General features: G+C 49.4%; 1 protein-coding gene across 1 annotated transcript; it reads left to right on the top strand.

The window, feature by feature from the left end:
* The first annotated feature begins 1,668 nt into the window (after positions 1–1,668).
* On the top strand, positions 1,669–19,628 carry Prkx (protein kinase X-linked). The gene is made up of 8 exons (XM_045141461.1): positions 1,669–1,840; positions 5,828–6,038; positions 9,110–9,373; positions 11,043–11,162; positions 14,674–14,769; positions 14,883–14,940; positions 19,079–19,156; positions 19,345–19,628. Exons 1-8 carry the CDS (start codon positions 1,696–1,698, stop codon positions 19,480–19,482), a joined length of 1,110 nt encoding a protein of 369 aa, XP_044997396.1. The 5' UTR covers positions 1,669–1,695; the 3' UTR covers positions 19,483–19,628.
* Positions 19,629–19,993: the final 365 nt, after the last annotated feature.

Raw genomic sequence — 19,993 nt, 5'->3', positions numbered from 1 at the left:
CCAGGTCGACATCCGGGAACCGCAGGCGCGTCCTGGTTTCCATGGATACGCCTAGGCGCGTCCTCCAACCCGCTTTTATGCAGATGCTTCCTTCCGGTTTACGATTCGGAACGCCCGAGTGGACATCCGGGAACCGAAGACGGACATCCGGGAAATCCATTGCCTTGCCGGTCTCCATAGCAACCACCAGGAGCGTCCTTCCCTTCCCTGCTTTTTCCAGCGCCGCCGTCACTGCTACATCCGGGATCCTAACTCGGACCGGGGCGGGACGAGTTGAGGTGGGTTAAGGTCACGGCGGCGCGGGTCACATCCGGGTCACATCGGAGGGACACCGGAAGTTGAGAGTGAAGCCGGAACGGTGACACATCCGGGGAACTCAGAATGATACCGGAAGTCGGGCGTGAAGCCGAATCGGGAACACATCCAGGGTACTCGGAGCGACACCGGAAGTCGGGCGTGAAGCCGGATCGGAGACACATCCGGGGTACTCGGAGCGACGCCGGAAGTCGGGCGTGAAGCCGGATCGGAGACACATCCGGGGAACTCGGAGCGACACCGGTAGTCGGGCGTGAAGCCGGATCGGAGACACATCCGGGGTACTCGGAGCGACACCGGAAGTCGGGCGTGAAGCCGGATCGGAGACACATCCGGGGAAGTCGGCGGTACACCGGAAGTCGGGCGTGAAGCCTGATCGGAGAAACATCCGGGAAAGTAGGAGCAATACCGGAAGTCGGGCGTGAAGCCCGATCGGAGACACATCCGGGGAACTCGGAGCGACACCGGAAGTCGGGCGTGAAGCCGGATCGGAGACACATCCGGGGAAGTAGGAGCAATACCGGAAGTCGGGCGTGAAGCCGGATCGGAGACACATCCGGGGTACTCGTAGCGACACCGGAAGTCGGGCGTGAAGCCGGATTGGAGAAACATCCGGGGAAGTAGGAGCAATACCGGAAGTCGGGCGTGAAGCCGGATCGGAGACACATCCGGGGTACTCGGAGCGACACCGGAAGTCGGGCGTGAAGCCGGATCGGAGACACATCCGGGGAAGTCGGCGGTACACCGTAAGTCGGGCGTGAAGCCGGATCGGAGACACATCCGGGGAACTCGGAGCGACACCGGAAGTCGGGCGTGAAGCCGGATCGGAGACACATCCGGGGAAGTAAGAGCAATACCGGAAGTCGGGCGTGAAGCCGGATCGAGACACATCCGGGGTACTCGGAGCGACACCGGAAGTCGGGCGTGAAGCCGGATTGGAGAAACATCCGGGGAAGTAGGAGCAATACCGGAAGTCGGGCGTGAAGCCGGATCGGAGACACATCCGGGGAACTCGGAGCGACACCGGAAGTCGGGCGTGAAGCCGGATCGGAGACACATCCGGGGAAGTCGGCGGTACACCGTAAGTCGGGCGTGAAGCCGGATCGGAGACACATCCGGGGAACTCGGAGCGACACCGGAAGTCGGGCGTGAAGCCGGATCGGAGACACATCCGGGGAAGTAAGAGCAATACCGGAAGTCGGGCGTGAAGCCGGATCGAGACACATCCGGGGTACTCGGAGCGACACCGGAAGTCGGGCGTGAAGCCGGATCGGAGACACTGCCCCTCCCCGTCTTTCCCCCATCCCCCCCCAATCAGGGACCTCGGGTGACGCCCAGGCTGCCGTGGCGCCTGCCGTCGCGCCCCCTCTCCGCCGTACCATGGCGACGTCCCTCCCCGCCCAGGACCCTTCGGGGGACCCCGAGGAACCCCGAGACACCCCGGAAGCGAGCCCCGCGCCACCGGAAGCCCGCGCGGACGCCACCGCCGCCAGGCTGCGGGACTTCGAGACTAGGGCCATAGTGGGTGAGTTAGGAGTTCGGTGTCTGTGTGGGGATGGGAAAGGTTTGGAGCGTGGGGGAGGGGCTGGGAGCCACAGGGCACCCCGAGGCATCATGGGTAACCCTCAGGGTCGTCCCCAGCCCATCCCTCAACCGCCCATCCTCCAATTGACGCCCCGTTTTTCCCTCGGCTCCAAATTGGTAGTTTCAAGACGCCCACCCACTTCCGGCCATCCGCGGTGGTTTCAAGGGGCCCGTTCTCTGACCCGTCTCCAGTATCCAGGTCACTATTTCAAAATAGTAGAGGCTCAAAGATCTCCTCTTCGAAATAGTAGTTTCCCTCCTCCAAACACATACCTGTGGGCAGCCCCTCTTTCAAAATAGAAGCGGAGCCCCTTCACAATAGTAGCCCGCGTCCTCAGGGACCCACATCTATTCAGGGTGACAGACACAGGTGCGAACCCCCACCCCCCCCGTGTCACCTTTTCAAAATAGAAGCCATCCAGGTGTTTCAAGGGGTCATTGCTGTCATGAGCCCTCTCCCCCCACCACTCACCACTTCAAAATAGAAGCCTGTGTCCCACGGGGACCAGTGTTTTTTGGGGGAACCTGGGGTTTCCATAGGTTCAAAACTGACCGACATCCTGGCATTTCCCAGGAGCGGTGGTCAGCTGGTTTCCCCACCCCAGAGATGACCCCTGGGTGTGTCCAGCACGGAGGGCCGTGTCCATGACAACCGTGTGTCCCGGGGGAACATGAAGGGCATCCAGATGTTTCGATGGGCCACCCCTTCAGAATAGAAGCCACACCACGTCAAAATGGCCAGTGAGGGTTTACCCGTGTTGGCTCTTCAAAATATAAGCCCTTCTGCTTCCACCTAGAGGCCTGTTTCCATGGAAACTACGTACTTTGTGGAAACATGAAGGTCATACTGGTGTTTCCTTGGGGTCACTCCTTCAAAATAGAAGCCACACCCCTTCAGAATAGCAGCTGGTCTCCATGGCTATCATTGCCCCCGTGGGGATGGCCTAGGAACACATAGGGGGCATTTCCAGGAGTGAAGGACTGCTGAGGATCCCCCCCCTCCCAGGTCACCTGTTCAAAATAGAAGCCCAAACTTTTCAAAATAGAGGCCTCTGTCCACAGTGAGCCTGTCCCTTATTTGTGGTTCAGGTACCAGCCAAACATCACTTGTTCTACGAGGTGCATCCCATAATACCTTACTCTAGAAGATACATCCCATAATACACTGCCCTAGAGATGCACGCTTAATACACGACTCTGGGACAGAGGCATCCCATAGTAACCTGCCCTAGCGATGCATCCCATAATACGCTGTCCTGGGACCGACACATCCCATATTAATTCCTCTGTCCAGGGAAACATACATCCCATAATATGGTCTCCTAGGAAACATCCACTCCCTAAAGCCCTGCTCTAGGAAACATACGTTTCACTATACCACCCAACTAGAGATAACATCCCATAATACTGTCTCCTAGGACACATACATCCCATAATACCCCGCCCTGGAGATGCACCCCATAATACCCTTTCCTAGAGATACATCCCATAATATGCTCCCCTATAATACACCCCGTAATACCCTGTCTTACAGATATATCCCACAGTCCCTTATCCTAGGAAACATACATCCCATAATGCCCTGTCCTAGGACACATACACCCCATAATACCCCGTCCTATAGATACACCCCATAATACCCTGTCTTGGAGATGCACCCCATAATACCCTTTCCTAGAGACACATCCCATAATACTCTCCCCTAGAGATACACCGCGGGATTCCTGGTCCTACAGATACATCCCATAATACTGTCTCCTAGGAAACATACATCCCATGACACCCTGTCCTAGAGATACACCCCATAATACCCTTTCCTAGAGACACATCCCATAATACGCTCCCCTAGAGATACACCGCATGATTCCTGGTCCTACAGATACATCCCATAATACTGTCTGCTAGGAAACATACATCCCATGATATGGTCTCCTAGGAAACATCCACTCCCTAATGCCCTGCTCTAGGAAACATCCGTTTCACTATACCACCCAACTAGAGATAACATCCCATAATACCCCTATCCTAGGACACATGCATCCCATAATACCCCGCCCTGGAGATACACCCCATAATACCCTGTCTTGGAGATGCACCCCATAATACCCTTTCCTAGAGATACACCCCATAATATGCTCCCATAGAGATACACCGCACGATTCCTGGTCCTACAGATACATCCCATAATACCCCATCCTAGGGAACACACATCCCATAATATCCTGTCCTAAGAAACACACATCCCATAATGCCCTGTTCTGGGAATCGTCCATCCCATAATGCCCTGTCGTGAAAAACGTCTATCCCATAATACACTGTCCTGGGATACGTGCATCCCATAATACCCTCTCTAGGAAACCCACATCCCATAATGCTCTGTCCTAGGAAACATCCATACCATCATACCTTGTCCTAGGAAACCCACATCCCATAATACCCCGTCCTGGGAAACGCCCATCCCATAATACCCCCTCCTGGGAAACACACATCCCATAATGCCCTGTCCTAGGAAACACACATCCCATTATACCCTGTCCTGGGAATGGTACATCCCATAATGCCCTGTCCAGAGAAACGTCCATCCCATAATACCCTGTCCTAGGAAATAAACATCCCATAATACCCCATCCTAGGAAACAAACATCCCATAATGCCCTGTCCTAGGAAACACACATCCCATAATGCCCTGCCCTAGGAAACACACATCCCATAATGCCCTGTCCTGGGAAACGTCCATCCAATAATATCCTGACCTAGGAAACACACATCCCATAATACCCTGACCTAGGAAACACACATCCCATAATGCCCTGTCCTGGGATACATCCATCCCATAATGCCCTGTCCTACGAAATGTCCATCCCATAATACCGTGTCCTAGGGAACACACATCCCTTAATGCACTTTCCTGGGATACGTGCATCCCATAATACCCTCTCTAGGAAACCCACATCCCATAATGCTCTGTCCTACGAAACATCCATCCCATAATACCCTGTCCTGGGAAATAAACATCCCATAATGCTCTGTTCTAGGAACGATGCATCCCATAGTCCCGCGTCCTAGGAAACAACTTCCCCATCATATCCAGTCCTGGGAAACGTACATCCCATAATACCCAATCCTAGGAGACCCACATCCCATAATGCTCTGTCCTGGGATACATCCATACCATCATACCTTGTACTAGGAAACCCACATCCCATAATGCTCTGTCCTACGAAACATCCATACCATAATACCCCATCCTAGGAAACCCACATCCCATAATGCCCTGACCTAGGAAACACACATCCCATAATGCCCTGTCCTGGGAAACGTCCATCCAATAATATCCTGACCTAGGAAACACACATCCCATAATACCCTGTCCTGGGACTCGTCCATCCCATAATACCCTATCCTAGGAAACACACATCCCATAATACCCTGACCTAGGAAACACACATCCCATAATACCCCATCCTAGGAAACACACATTCCATAATGCCCTGTCCTAGGAAACACACATCCCATAATACTCTGTACTAGGAAACTCGCATCCCATAATGCCCTGTCCTGGGAATCGTCCATCCCATAATACCCTGTCCTGGGAATCCTCCATCCCATAATACCCTGTCCTAGGGAACACACATCCCATAATGACTTGTCCTAGGAAACCCACATCCCATAATACCCTGTCCTGGGAATCGTCCATCCCATAATACCCTGTCCTGTGAATCCTCTATCCCATAATACCCTGTCCTAGGGAACACACATCCCATAATGACTTCTCCTAGGAAACCCACATCCCATAATGCCCCGCCCTGGGAACCGCGCATCCCACAATGCCCCGCGACCTAGGAAACGGCGCGCCCGTCATACCGGGCCCTGGGAAACCCACCCCGCGCGTTCCAGAAGGTTCCGCCCCTCCCCCCCCCCCCCGCAGGCACGGGCACGTTCGGGCACGTGCGGCTGGTGCAGGCGAAGGCGGGCGTCGTCGGGGGCGACGGCGTCGTCGGGGGCGACGGCGGCGGCGGGGGCTTCTATGCGCTGAAGGTGATGCGCATCCGCGACGTCATCCGCCTGCGCCAGGAGCAGCACGTGCGCAGCGAGAAGGCCGTCCTGCGCGACCTGCGCCACCCCTTCCTCGTCCGGCTGTGAGTGCGAGTCCCACCGCGCGGGCGGTTCGGCGGGTGGCGCTGTCCTCCGTGGCGCCCCGCCCGCCCCCTCCACGTTCCTCGCCAGGCCGCGGGTTCGAGTCCCGGCGCGGGTGCTGGGTGCGTGGCTCAGTGGTTAGCGCCCGCCGCTCTCCCCCCCCTTCCCCCGCACCCAGTCAGGGCCAGCTGAGACCCCAGGTCACTTCCTCCTGTGGCTGATGCCCCGCCCACCATGACGTCACTTCCTCCCACTAGGCCACGCCCACTCTGGGCAGTTAGGTTAATCAAGACCCTAGTGAGTGGCGTGATTTTTAAGCCCCGCCCCGATGACGTCACTTCCTCCCTGTAGGCCACACCCACTCTGGGCAGTTAGGTCAGTCAAGACCCCAGTGACAGGTGTGATTTAAGCCCCGCCCCTGGTGACGTCACTTCCTCCCTCTACGCCACACCCACTCAGGGCAGTTATGTCAATCAAGACCCCAGTAAGGGGCTTGATTTAAGCCCCGCCCCCGGTGACGTCACTTCCACTGTGCCACGCCCACTCTGGGTAGTTAGGTCAATCGAGACCCCAGTAAGGGGCTTGATTTAAGCCCCACACCTGATGACGTCACTTCCTTCCTCTAGGCCACGCCCACTCTGGTCAGTTAGGTCAGTCAAACCCCAGTGACAGGTGTGATTTAAGCCCCGCCCCGGTGACGTCACTTCCTCCCTCTATGCCACGCCCACTCTGGGCAGTTAGGTTAGTCGAGACCCTAGTGAGTGTTGTGATTTTAAGGCCCGCTCCCGGTGACGTCACTTCCTCCCACTAGGCCACGCCCACTCTGGGCAGTGAGGTCAATCAAGGTCCCAGTGACTGGCGTGATTTAAGCCCCGCCCCGGTGACGTCACTTCCTCCCTCTACGCCACGCCCACTCTGGTCAGTTAGGTCAATCGAGACCCCAGTAAGGGGCGTGAATTAAGCCCCGCCCCCGGTGGCGTCACTTCCTCCCGCTAGGCCACGCCCCCTCTGGACAGTTAGGTCAATCAAGACCCCCAGTAAGGGGTGTGATGTAAGCCCCGCCCCTGGTGGCGTCACTTCCTCCCGCTAGGCCACACCCACTGTCGGCAGTTAGGCCAATCAAGACCCTAGTGAGTGGCGTGATTTTAAGCCCCGCCCCTGATGACGTCACTTCCTCCCACTAGGCCACGCCCCCTCTGGGCTGTTAGGTCAATCAAGACCCCCAGTAAGGGGCGTGATGTAAGCCCCGCCCCAGTGACGTCATTTCTTCCCACTAGGCCACGCCCACTCTGGTCAGTTAGGTCAGTCGAGGCCCCAGTGACGGGCGTGATTTTAAGCCCCGCCCCTGTGACGTCACTTCCTCCTGCTAGGCCACGCCCCCTCTGGACAGTTAGGTCAATCAAGACCCCCAGTAAGGGGCGTGATGTAAGCCCCGCCCCCAGTGATGTCAGTTCCTCCCGCTAGGCCACGCCCACTCTGGGCAGTTAGGTCGATCGAGACCCCAGTAAGGGGCGTGATTTAAGCCCCGCCCCCGGTGACGTCACTTCCTCCCGCTAGGCCACGCCCACTGTGGGCAGTTAGGTCAATCAAGACCCTAGTGAGTGGCGTGATTTTAAGCCCCGCCCCCGATGACGTCACTTCCCCCCGCTAAGCCACGCCCACTTGGGGGCAGTTAGGTCAGTCGAGAACACAGTAAGGGGCTTGATTTAAGCCCCGCGCCTGATGACGTCACTTCCTCCCGCTAGGCCACGCCCACTCTGGGCTGTTTGGTCAATCAAGACCCCAGTGACGGGCGTCATTTTAAGCCCCGCCCCCGATGACGTCACTTCCTTCCTCTAAACCACGCCCACTCTGGCAGTTAGGTCAATCAAGACCCCAGTGACGATCGTGATTTAAGCCCCGCCCCCGGTGACGTCACTTCCTCCCGCTAGGCCACGCCTACTCAGGGCAGTTAGGTCAATCAAGACCCCAGTGACGGGTGTGATTTAAGCCCCGCCCGCGGTGACGTCACTTCCTCCCTCTAGGCCACGCCCACTCTGGGCAGTTACGTCAATCGAGACCCCAGTAAGGGGCGTGACTTTAAGCCCCACCCCAGTGATGTCACTTCCTCCCTCTAGGCCACGCCCACTCTGGGCAGACAGGATGAGCCAAGACCCCAGTGACGGGCGGAATTTAAGCCCCGCCCCCGGTGATGTCACTTCCTCCCTGTAGGCCACGCCCACTCTGGGCAGACAGGATGAGCCAAAATCCCAGTGACGGGCGGAATTTAAGCCCCGCCCCCGGTGATGTCACTTCCTCCCTGTAGGCCACGCCCACTCTGGGCAGTTACGTCAATCAAGACCCCAGTAAGGGGCTTGATTTAAGCCCCGCGCCCGATGACGTCACTTCCTTGCTCTAGGCCACGCCCACTCTGGTCAGTTAGGTCAGGTGAGAGCCCGGTGACGGGCATGATTTAAGCCCCGCCCCCGGTGACGTCACTTCCTCCCGCTAGGCCACGCCCACTGTGGGCAGTTAGGTCAATCAAGACCACAGTGACGAGCGTGATTTTAAGCCCCGCCCCCGATGACGTCACTTCCTCCCTCTAGGCCACGCCCTTTTTGTGCAGTTAGGTCAAACCAGACCCCAGTGACGGGAGTATTTAAGCCCCGCCCATGATGACGTCACTTCCTTCCTCTAAACCACGCCCACTCTGGCAGTTAGGTCAATCAAGACCCCAGAAACGGGCTTGTTTTAAGCCCCGCCCACTATGACGTCACTTCCCCTCTATGCCACGCCCAGTCTGGGCAGTTAGGTCAATCAAGACCCTAGTGAGTGGCGTGATTTTAAGCCCCGCCCCCGATGACGTCACTTCGTCCCGCTAGGCCACGCCCACTGTGGGCAGTTAGGTCAATCAAGACCCCAGTGACGGGAGTATTTAAGCCCCGCCCACAATGACGTCACTTCCTCCCTCTAGGCCACGCCCACCCTGGGCAGTTATGTCAATCAAGACCCCAGTAAGGGGCGTGATTTAAGCCCCGCCCCCGGTGACGTCACTCCCTCCCCCGCCCCCCCCCCCCCCCCGCGCGCGGCGCAGGTTCTGGACGGGGCACGACGCGTGGGCGCTGTACATGCTGATGGAGTTCGTGCCGGGCGGCGAGCTGTTCGGGCACCTGCGGGCGCGCGGGCGCTTCCCGCCGGACGCCGCCGCCTTCTACGCGGCCGAGGTGGTCAGCGCGCTGGACTTCCTGCACGCCCGCCGCGTCGCCTACCGAGACCTCAAGCCCGAGAACGTCCTGCTCGACCGCGACGGGCACGTCAAGCTCACCGACTTCGGCTTCGCCAAGAAGCTCGACGGCAGGTGGAGGCGGCGGGCGGGCGGGGACGGCGGGGGAATCCCCGGGGACTTGCCCTACGGGACCTTCCGGAACCTTCCGGAACGTTCCGGAACCTTCCGGAAAAGTCCACGGCCTTGAATGTGTTTTTTTTTTTTTTCCCCCCCGAATAATCGTCGTGCGTCAGCTTGTTGATTGTGCGCGTGCATCTAATTCGTGTGAACTTAACGAATTTCAGGGTTTTTAGACTTTCTTTTCTATTTTATTTTCTGGTGTTTTTTTTTTTTTAATTTATTTCATTTTTATTCAACCGTATGTTTGTTTCCGATATGTGGATTTTTAACCCACGGGTCCATTCCGTTGTCCACAGACGCGCTAACCTCACGGCCATTGTTCTTCGTCGGTTTCTTTTTAAAAATGTTTCTAAATAACTTTTGAATTGCTTTTTTATTTACATCTTTACTAATTTTATTTAATTTTACATTTTTGCTTTGTTTGAGTTTGTGGTATCAGTTTCTTAATGAAAACCCGTCCATCTTATTCAATTTATTTGTATACATATTACACATATAAGCTTTTCTTAATCAAAATTATACCTATATATATAATTATATATATATATATAATTAGCAAATCGTGTTTTTTAATGATTTTCTGAAAATACTGTTCCCGATCATAACGCGACTTTTTTCCAGTTTCACTTTGTTTCGGATAATTTCATTATTCTGTTTATTTCCTTTTAATGCTGATGTCCGGCTTTTAAATGAATGGCTCCATTTAATAGAATTTATTTTATTTCATTTTTATTTCGTTCGAGTGAAGTCACCATGATTATTAATGGTGGTTTTGGCAAATTCCGCTTGAGCGATGACTTGGAGATATTTCTTTAGTTTTTAAGTTCTTTGGTTTTGTTTGCTTTCAATGTTATCATCACGGTTTTTTTTTATTTGTTTTATTTACTTATTTCGGACCAGTTCTGCTTGAATTTTGATCCTGATGGAAATTCCCGTGAGTTCTCACATCCCCCACCCCCACCCCCGGCTCTTCATTATTTTATTTCATTTTAACGAAACCTTTGTTATTTGCAGTGAATTTTTTTTTGTTTTTTGTATATATGTTTTCAGGCAAGTTCAGTTTGAATTGCGAGTTCGATGGAATTCCTTGATATTGAACGCTCGCTTTTCGTTCCCGCCCCTCCCCCACCCCTTCCCGCTGCCCGCTGGTGCACCCCCAACCGCCCTCCCCTCCCCCCACTGTTCTCCCCTCTGCCCACCGTCCTCCCCTCCCCCACTGTCCCCCCTCCACCCACTGTCCTCTCCTCCCCTCACTGTCCCCCCTCCCCCGATGCCCTCCCCTCCCCCCACCATCCTCCCGTACCCCACGGTACTCCCCTCCCCCTCCCCCTGCTGTCCCCCCTCCCCCCACCGCCCTCCCCTTCCCTCACCATCTTACCATCCCCCAACTGTTCTCCCCTCTGCCCACCGTCCTCCCCTCCCCGCAACATCCTCCCGTACCCCCACCGTACTCCCCTCCCCCACTGCCCTCCTCTCCCCCCACTGTCCCCCCTTCCCCAACTGCCCTCCCCTCTCCCCACTGCCCTCCCCTCCCCCACTGTTTTCCCCTCCCACAACGCCCTCCCCTTCCCTCACCATATTACCCTCCCCCCACCGCCCTCCCCTCCCCCCATCCCCGCAGGACGTGGACGCTGTGCGGCACCCCCGAGTACCTGGCGCCCGAGGTCATCCAGAGCAAGGGTCACGGCCGCGCCGTCGACTGGTGGGCGCTGGGCGTCCTCATCTTCGAGATGCTGGTTGGGTGAGCGCACCTGCCAATCAAACGCGGGGAGGGCGGGGCCTGGGCGTCCCACGGTGACGTCACTTCCTCTCAACAAGCCACGCCCACCTCCAGGGCCACGCCCACCGCACCTCCCCACAATGGAGGTGGAGCCGTCTCCCTTCAAAATTGATTGGCAGCAGACACACAGGAAGGGGCGGGGCTTCCGTTTTCCTCTGGTGACGTCACTTCCTCCAGGCCCCGCCCACCACACCTCCCCACAATGGAGGTGGAGCCGTCTCCCCTCAGAATTGATTGACAGCAAACACACAGGAAGGGGCGGGGCTTTTATTTTCCTCCTGTGATGTCACTTCCTCTGCACCCCGCCCCCCCGCACCTCCGCACAATGGACACAGAGCCAGTCCGTCACAATTGATTGACAGCAGACACACAGGAAGGGGCGGGGCTTCAACTCCCCTCCGGTGACGTCACTTCCTCCAGGTTCCACCCACCATACCTCCCCACAATTGAGATAGACCATTCTCCCTTCACAATTGATTGACAGCAGACACACAGGAAGGGGCGGGGCTTCCATTTACCTCCAGTGACGTCACTTCCTCCAGGCCCCGCCCACCACACCTCCCCACAATGGAGGTGGAGCCATCTCCCCTCACAATTGATTGACAGCAGACACACAGGAAGGGGCGGGGCTTCAACTCCCCTCCAGTGACGTCACTTCCTCCAGGCCCCGCCCACCACACCTCCCCACAATGGAGGTAGAGCCGGTCTCCCTTCAAAATTGATTGACAGCAGGCACACAGGAAGGGGCGGGGCTTTTATTTTCCTCCTGTGATGTCACTTCCTCTACAGGCCCCGCCCACCACACCTCCCCACAATTGAGATAGACCATTGTCCCTTCACAATTGATTGACAGTGACACACAGGAAGGGGCGGGGCTTCCGTTTTCCTCTGGTGACGTCACTTCTCTCCAGGCCCCGCCCACCACACCTCCCCACAATGGAGGTGGGGCCGTCTCCCCTCACAATTGATTGACAGCAGGCACACAGGAAGGGGCGGGGCTTTTATTTTCCTCCTGTGATGTCACTTCCTCCACACCCCGCCCACCGCACCTCCGCACAATGGACACAGAGCCAGTCCGTCACAATTGATTGGCAGCAGACACACAGGAAGGGGCGGGGCTGCAGTTTCCCTCCGGTGACGTCACTTCCTCTCTGAAGGCCACGCTCCATAATGGAGGCAGAGCTGGCGCCCATCACGTTTGGTTGACAGCACAGAAAAAGACAGGAAGGGGCGGGGCCTATGCACCCTCCAGTGACGTCACTTCCTCCCTGAATATCCCACCCGCCGCGCCTCACAAAGAGCAACTCTCTTCACAATTGATTGACACCAGAGACACAGGAAGGGGCGGGGCCTATCCACATTCTCCTGTGACGTCACTTCCTCCCTGGATGCCCCGCCCACCACACCTTCCCCATAGGAGGCAGAACCAGCCCCCAGACAATTGATTGACAGCAGATACACCAACAGGAAGGGGCGGGACCTATCCCCTTTCTCCATGACGTCACTTCCTCCTTGACGCTCCCGCCCACCACACCTCACAAAGAGGAACTCTTCACGATTGATTGGCACCAGAGACACAGGAAGGGGCGGGGCCTATCCACTTTCTCCCATGACGTCACTTCCTCCCTCGAGGCCCCGCCCACCACACGTCCCACTTAGGAGGCAGAGTTACTCCCCTGACGACTGATTGACAGCCGACACACCAACCGGAAGGGGCGGGGCCTATCCACTTTCTCCATGACGTCACTTCCTACATGCAGGTCCCGTCCACCACACCACCCCCTTAGGAGGCAGAGGCACACCCCTGACGATTGATTGACAGCTGACACACCGACAGGAAGAGGCGGGGCCTATCCACTTTCTCCATGACGTCACTTCCTCCCTGGAGGCCCCGCCCCCCACACGTCCCCCTTAGGAGGCACAGCCACACCCTTGACGATTGATTGACAGCTGACACACCGACAGGAAGGGGCGGGGCCTATCCACGTTCTCCATGATGTCACTTCCTCCCTGGAAGCCCCGCCCATCACACCTCCCTCTTAGGAGGCAGAGGCACACCCCTGAGGATTGATTGACAGCAGACACACCGACAGGAAGGGGCGGGGCCTATCCACTTCCTCCCATGACGTCACTTCCTTCCTGGAGGCCCCGCCCACCACACCTCCCTCTTAGGAGGCAGAGCCACACCCTTGATGATTGATTGACAGCCGATACACCGACAGGAAGGGGCGGGGCCTATCCACGTTCTCCATGATGTCACTTCCTCCCTGGAAGCCCCGCCCATCACACCTCCCTCTTAGGAGGCAGAGGCACACCCCTGAGGATTGATTGACAGCAGACACACCGACAGGAAGGGGCGGGGCCTATCTACTTTCTCCATGACGTCACTTCCTCCCTGGAGGCCCCGCCCACCACACCTCCCTCTTAGGAGGCAGAGCCACACCCCTGACGATTGATTGACAGCTGACACACCGACAGGAAGGGGCGGGGCCTATCCACTTTCTCCATGACGTCACTTCCTCCCTGGAGGCCCCGCCCACCACACCTTCCTCATAGGAGGCAGAACCAGCCCCCAGACAATTGATTGACAGCAGATACACCAACAGGAAGGGGCGGGACCTATCCCCTTTCTCCATGACGTCACTTCCTCCTTGACGCTCCCGCCCACCACACCTCACAAAGAGAAACTCCACAATTGATTAGCACCAGGGACACAGGACGGTGCGGGGCCTATCCACTTTCTCCCATGACGTCACTTCCTCCCTGGAGGCCCCGCCCACCACACGTCCCCCTTAGGAGGCACAGCCACACCCCTGACGATTGATTGACAGCCGATACACCCACAGGAAGGGGCGGGGCCTATTCACTATATTCATGACGTCACTTCCTCCCTGGAGGCCCCGCCCACCACTCATCCCCCTTAGGGGGTAGAGCCACACCCCTGACAATTGATTGACAGCTGATACACCAACAGGAAGGGGCGGGACCATTCCCTTTCTCCATGACGTCACTTCCTCCTTGACGCTCCCGCCCACCACACCTCAAAAAGAGAAACTCTTCACGATTGATTGGCACAAGGGACACAGGAAGGGGCGGGGCCTATCCACTTTCTCCCATGACGTCACTTCCTGCCTGGGTGTCCCGCCCACCGCATGTCCCCCTTAGGAGGCAAAGCCACAACCCTGACGATTGATTGACAGCTGACACACCGACAGGAAGGGGCGGGGCCTATCCACTTTCTCCATGACGTCACTTCCTGCCTGGAGGCTCCCGCCCACCACACGTGCCCCTCAGGAAGTAGAGCCGCCCCCCCCAGACGATTGAGTGACAGCGGACACGGACAGGAAGGGGCGGGGCCTCTGCGGCCGGTGACGTCATCCCCTCCCGCCGGGCCCCGCCTCTTAAAGGGCCAGCGCTCCCGATTGGCGATCCACCATCCCCCCCCCCCCACGACCCCCCTGTTTTTTTTCAGGTTCCCCCCGTTCGTGGACGACAACCCGCCGGGGATCTACCGGAAGATCCTGGCGGCCAGGATCGACTTCCCCGCGCACGTGGACCTCGCGGCCAGGTGAGCCGGACTCGCGACGGGGAGCTAACCACCCGGCTTCACAGCCAACCCGTTTTTTTTAATTTTTAATTTTTTTTTATTTTATTTTTTTTTTATTTTTTTTGTAAGTGCAGAGACCTCATCAGGAGACTGCTGGTGGTGGACAGGACGCGGCGCCTCGGGAACCTGAAGGTCGGTGGTTCGATTCCGTCGGCGCCCCGACACGTACAGATTTACGTGTCTGTTCACGTGTATGTTCGTTTGCGGAGACTTTCGCATACGCGAGCACGTAATTTAAAATTTCCGTGATATAATCGAAAAATTTAAATTTCAATATATATATACACAGCATATATATTGATAAATTAACATATAATTTATTATATATTATATAATGTGCTATGCATATAATATAATATGCAGTATATGTGGTATGTTAATATATAATTGTATTTTTATTTTTCCGCGCTTATGTTTTTATGCCTATTTCATACATTTATGTGATGTGTACATACTCCGCAGAAGTGAAAGTATATACGAAATATATATAAATATATGTATCATGTACTTATAAGTATCTGTATCATAAATGCATATAAATTATGTAAATTAAAATTTCAATAATATAGTTGTAAAAATTAAATTCTCTATATATATAATATAAATGTTTAAATACTAATATAGAATATACTATATATTAAATAATATGTAATATATAATATATTAACTTATAAAATATGTATTTATATAAATTTATGAGTCATATATTTTTACTTTTTCACAATTATGTTTTTATTCCTATTTCTTACATTTATGTGGTTGTGTACATACTGCATGGAAGTGAAGGTATATACAAAATATATAAATGTATGTATCATATACTTGTATCATAAGTGCATATAAATAACATAATTTAAAATTTCAATAAGATAATGTTAAATTTTAAGTTTCTATATATATACATAGTACGTATACTTATATATATACATATAATATGTTTTATATTGAATAATATATAATATATTAATATATAAAAATATATATCTATATAAATATATAAATCATATATTTTTGTTTTTTCACACTTATGTGTTTATACCTATTTCTTACATTTATAAATTGTGTACATACTACATGGAAGTTAAGGTATATGCATAATGTATAAATACGTGTATCATCGAATTAATTACATAATTTCCAATTTCAATAATATAATTGTAAAAATTAAATTTCAATACATATATATATAGTGTATATATATTTATATATTAATATATCATATATGTTATGTAATGTACAATATATATAATATGTTAATAAATAAAAATACATGATTTATATAAATATATATAAATATATAAATCATGTATTTTTATTATTTCACACTTATGTTTTTAAACCTATTTCTTACATTTATATATCGTGTATATAGTACACGGCAGTGAAAGTATATTCATAATACATAAATATGTGTATCACCAAATAAATTATATAATTACTAATTTCAATAATATAATTGTAAAAATTTAATTTCAATACATATAATATATATATTTATATATTAATATGTCATATGTTATATGTTATGTAATGTACAATATATATAATATGTTAATAAATAAAAATACATGATTTATATAAATATATAAATCATATATTTTTATTATTTCACACTTATGTTTTTAAACCTTTTTCTTACATTTATATATCGTGTATATACTACATGGCAGTGAAAGTATATTCATGACAAATAAATATGTGCGTCATCAAATTAATTATATAATTTCCAATTTCAATAATATAATTGTAAAAATTAAATTTCAATACATATAATATATATATTTATATATTAATATATGTTATTTGTTATGTAATGTACAATATATATAATGTGTTAATATCAATAATATAATTGTAAAAATTAAATTTCAATATATATAATACATATATTTATATACTAACATATAACATATTATGTGTTATAAAATATATATAATATATTAATGGACTATTCATGAGATATTAGTATATTAATTACATAATGCTATATAATCAATCATATATAAATTTATTAATGTATAAAATATATATTGATATGAACATATAAGTGATATATTATTATTTTTCACACTTATGTTTTTATACCTATTTCTTACATTTATGTATTGTGTGCGTACTACGTGGAAGTGAAAGCATATACATAATACATAAATGTATGCATCCCATACTTATGAATATTTGCATCATAAGTGCACATAAATCGCATAATTTAAAATTTCGATTATATATTAAAATTTAAGTTTCGATATATAAATCATATACATATATTTATATATATATATATATATTTTTATATTTATACGTTTATACTTATTTCTGAAACTTGTATATTGTGTATATACTATATGGAAGTGAAAGCATATATAAGGAATATAAATATAAATACACACACGTATATATACATTTAAGTGTATATGTGCATATATATATATATATATAAGTATATGTCATACACAATATAAGTGTACAATATATGTATCTATATATTATCTATATATATTATTATTATAATAATATAATATAATATTATTATATATTATTAATATTAATATTAATAATATAATAATATTAATATTCTATTATTTTATCATGTATTATTAATATTATATTAATATTATATTAATATGTTATATATATTATCTCTATATATTATCAGAATTTACAATCTTCTTGTAATTATCGTTGACATTTACTAATTACCTTAAAATAATCATTTCTGATCGAGACTTATCCCATTAAACTATTAATATATAATATTACCGTTACAATTACGTCATCATGTTTACTCATCACTCAAATTAATAATTACTGGGATTTCTATCACATGAACGTAATTAATATTATTTTCATTGTGAGCCAGCCATTATTTATTGGCGTTTGTTACCATCTTAATGGCATGATTATTACTTCTGTTTACTGATTATCTTAAAATAATCATTTTTGATCATTGCTTATCACATTAGCGTGATTAATATATAACGCCGTCGTCGCATTATGCACCATATGCACATTTATTTAAATTATTAACTTTAATGTTATTGTCAAGTTAATTATATACAAATATTAGTTATTAATTTCCATTAATAAATTAATATTAATATTATTATATATTAAGCTGCATTAACATTTATTGTTCTCATTAATAATTTAATGGCAATAATATTAAGTGTTGAGTTCCTTTAATATTTAATATTGATATGATTATTTTTAATTGTCATTAATAAATTAACACGGAGCATATTAAATATTAAGCTATATTAACATCTATAATTATTAATAAATTAATGACAATAGTATTTAGTGTTAAATTATGTTATTATTTAATATTAACATTAATTATTAATTTTATTTGATAAATTATTGTTAAGATTATTAAATATTAAGTTATATTAACATTTATTGTTATTAATAAATTAATGGTAAAAATATCAAGTATTGAGTAATATTAATATTTATTTTTAATATGATTGTTTATTGATAAATATCATTAATAAAAAACATTAAGAATGTTGAATATTAAGTTATATTAACATTTATTGTTATTATTAAAAACTTAATGGCAATAATATTAAGTATTAAATTACGTTAATGTTTAATATTAATGTGAATAAGTATTAAATCATTAATAAATTAATATTAAAATTAATAAGCTACATTAACATTTATTGTTTTATTAATAAATTAATGGTAATAATATTAAGTATTAAATTATATCAATATATAATATCAATATGATTATTAATTATTAGTTAACAATAATACATTAGTATTAGGAATATTAAATACTACATTATGTTAACAGTTATTATTATGAATAACTTAATGGTAATAATTTAAGTATTAAACTACGTTAATATTTTATATTAATATTTTTATTAATTATCATTAATAAATTAATATTAAGGATATCAAATACAAAGTTGCATTAACATTTATTGTTTTATCAATAAATTAATGGTAATAATGCTAAGTATTAAATTACATCAATATATAATATTAATGTGACTATTAATTATTCATTATCAATAATAAATTAGCATTATGAATATTAAACGTTAAATTACATTAATGTGATTATTAGCTGTTAATTATCTTTAATCAATTAATATTAAGAATATCAAATATTAATATTGTTATTACCAATAAATTAACGGTAATAATAAATTGCATCAAAATTTAACACTGATACGATCATTATCGCTAACGTTCGATATTAATGTGATTATTAATTACGTTCGCGTGATTTTATTCACGCCCGCCACGCGAGCAGAACGGCGCCGACGACGTCCGCCGCCACCGCTGGTTCCGCGCCGTCGACTGGGCCGCCGTGCCCCAGAGGAAGTTGAAGGTATGATTGGCGGGCGGCCGGGTCCCGCCCCTTCCTGTCCGCCCCTCCCCCTCCCCTCCCCCACCCCATGATCGGCTGCTCATCCGCCCGCCCGCCGTGGGGGACCCGGGTTCGAGTCCCGCCCCCGCCCCTCCCCCGCCCGCCGCGGGGGACCCGGGTTCGAGTCCCGACGCCGCCCCCGCCCGCAGCCCCCCATCGTGCCCGAGCTCGCGGGCGACGGCGACGCCTCCTACTACGAGGGGCTCCCCGACTCGGCCGGGCGCGGCGAGGACGAGGGCGCGGCGCCCCTCTCGGAGGAGGACCTCGAGATCTTCAAGGACTTCTGAGGGACACGCTCGGCTCCGCCCCTCCCCGCCTCCCCGCGGAACGTTCCGGAAGCAACCGGAACCTTCCCTGCGTCCGCGGAACGTTCCGGGACCACACGGGCCGTTCCGTGTCTCTGCGGGACGCTCCGGAAACACCCGGCGCCTTCCGTGTATCCGGGGAATGTCCCGGAACCGCTCGGAACCTCCCACGCCTCCGCTGAACCTTCCAGAATCAACCGGAACCTTCCGTGTCTCCGCGGAACGTTCCGGAACCAACCGGTGCCTTCCGTTTCTCCGCGGAACGTTCCGGAACCACCCGGCGCCTTCTGTGTCTCCGCGGAACCTTCCGGAACTACCTGGTGCCTTCCATGTCTCCGCGGAACCTCCCGTGCCTCTACGGAACCTTCCGGAACCACTCGGAGCCTTCCATGTCTCCACTGAACCTTCCAGAATCAACCGGAACCTTACGTGTCTCCGTGGAAGTTTCCGGAACCACCCGGCGCCTTCCGGGTCTCCATGGAACTTTCCGGAA

This window comes from Jaculus jaculus, unplaced genomic scaffold, assembly GCF_020740685.1.
Source record: "Jaculus jaculus isolate mJacJac1 unplaced genomic scaffold, mJacJac1.mat.Y.cur uX1, whole genome shotgun sequence".
Lineage (NCBI taxonomy): Eukaryota > Metazoa > Chordata > Mammalia > Rodentia > Dipodidae > Jaculus > Jaculus jaculus.
Note: the sequence above shows the minus strand (reverse complement) of the source record. Positions and strands in the feature narration are given on the sequence as shown.

Bases quoted from the DNA above. Each gene is read 5' to 3' on its own strand.
- Prkx (XM_045141461.1), top strand. From the start codon at position 1,696: ATGGCGACGTCCCTCCCCGCCCAGGACCCTTCGGGGGACCCCGAGGAA. The intron at 9,374-11,042 runs GTGGAGGCGGCG...CCATCCCCGCAG, and splicing joins GCCAAGAAGCTCGACGGCAG to GACGTGGACGCTGTGCGGCA. The intron at 14,770-14,882 runs GTGAGCCGGACT...TTGTAAGTGCAG, and splicing joins CACGTGGACCTCGCGGCCAG to AGACCTCATCAGGAGACTGC.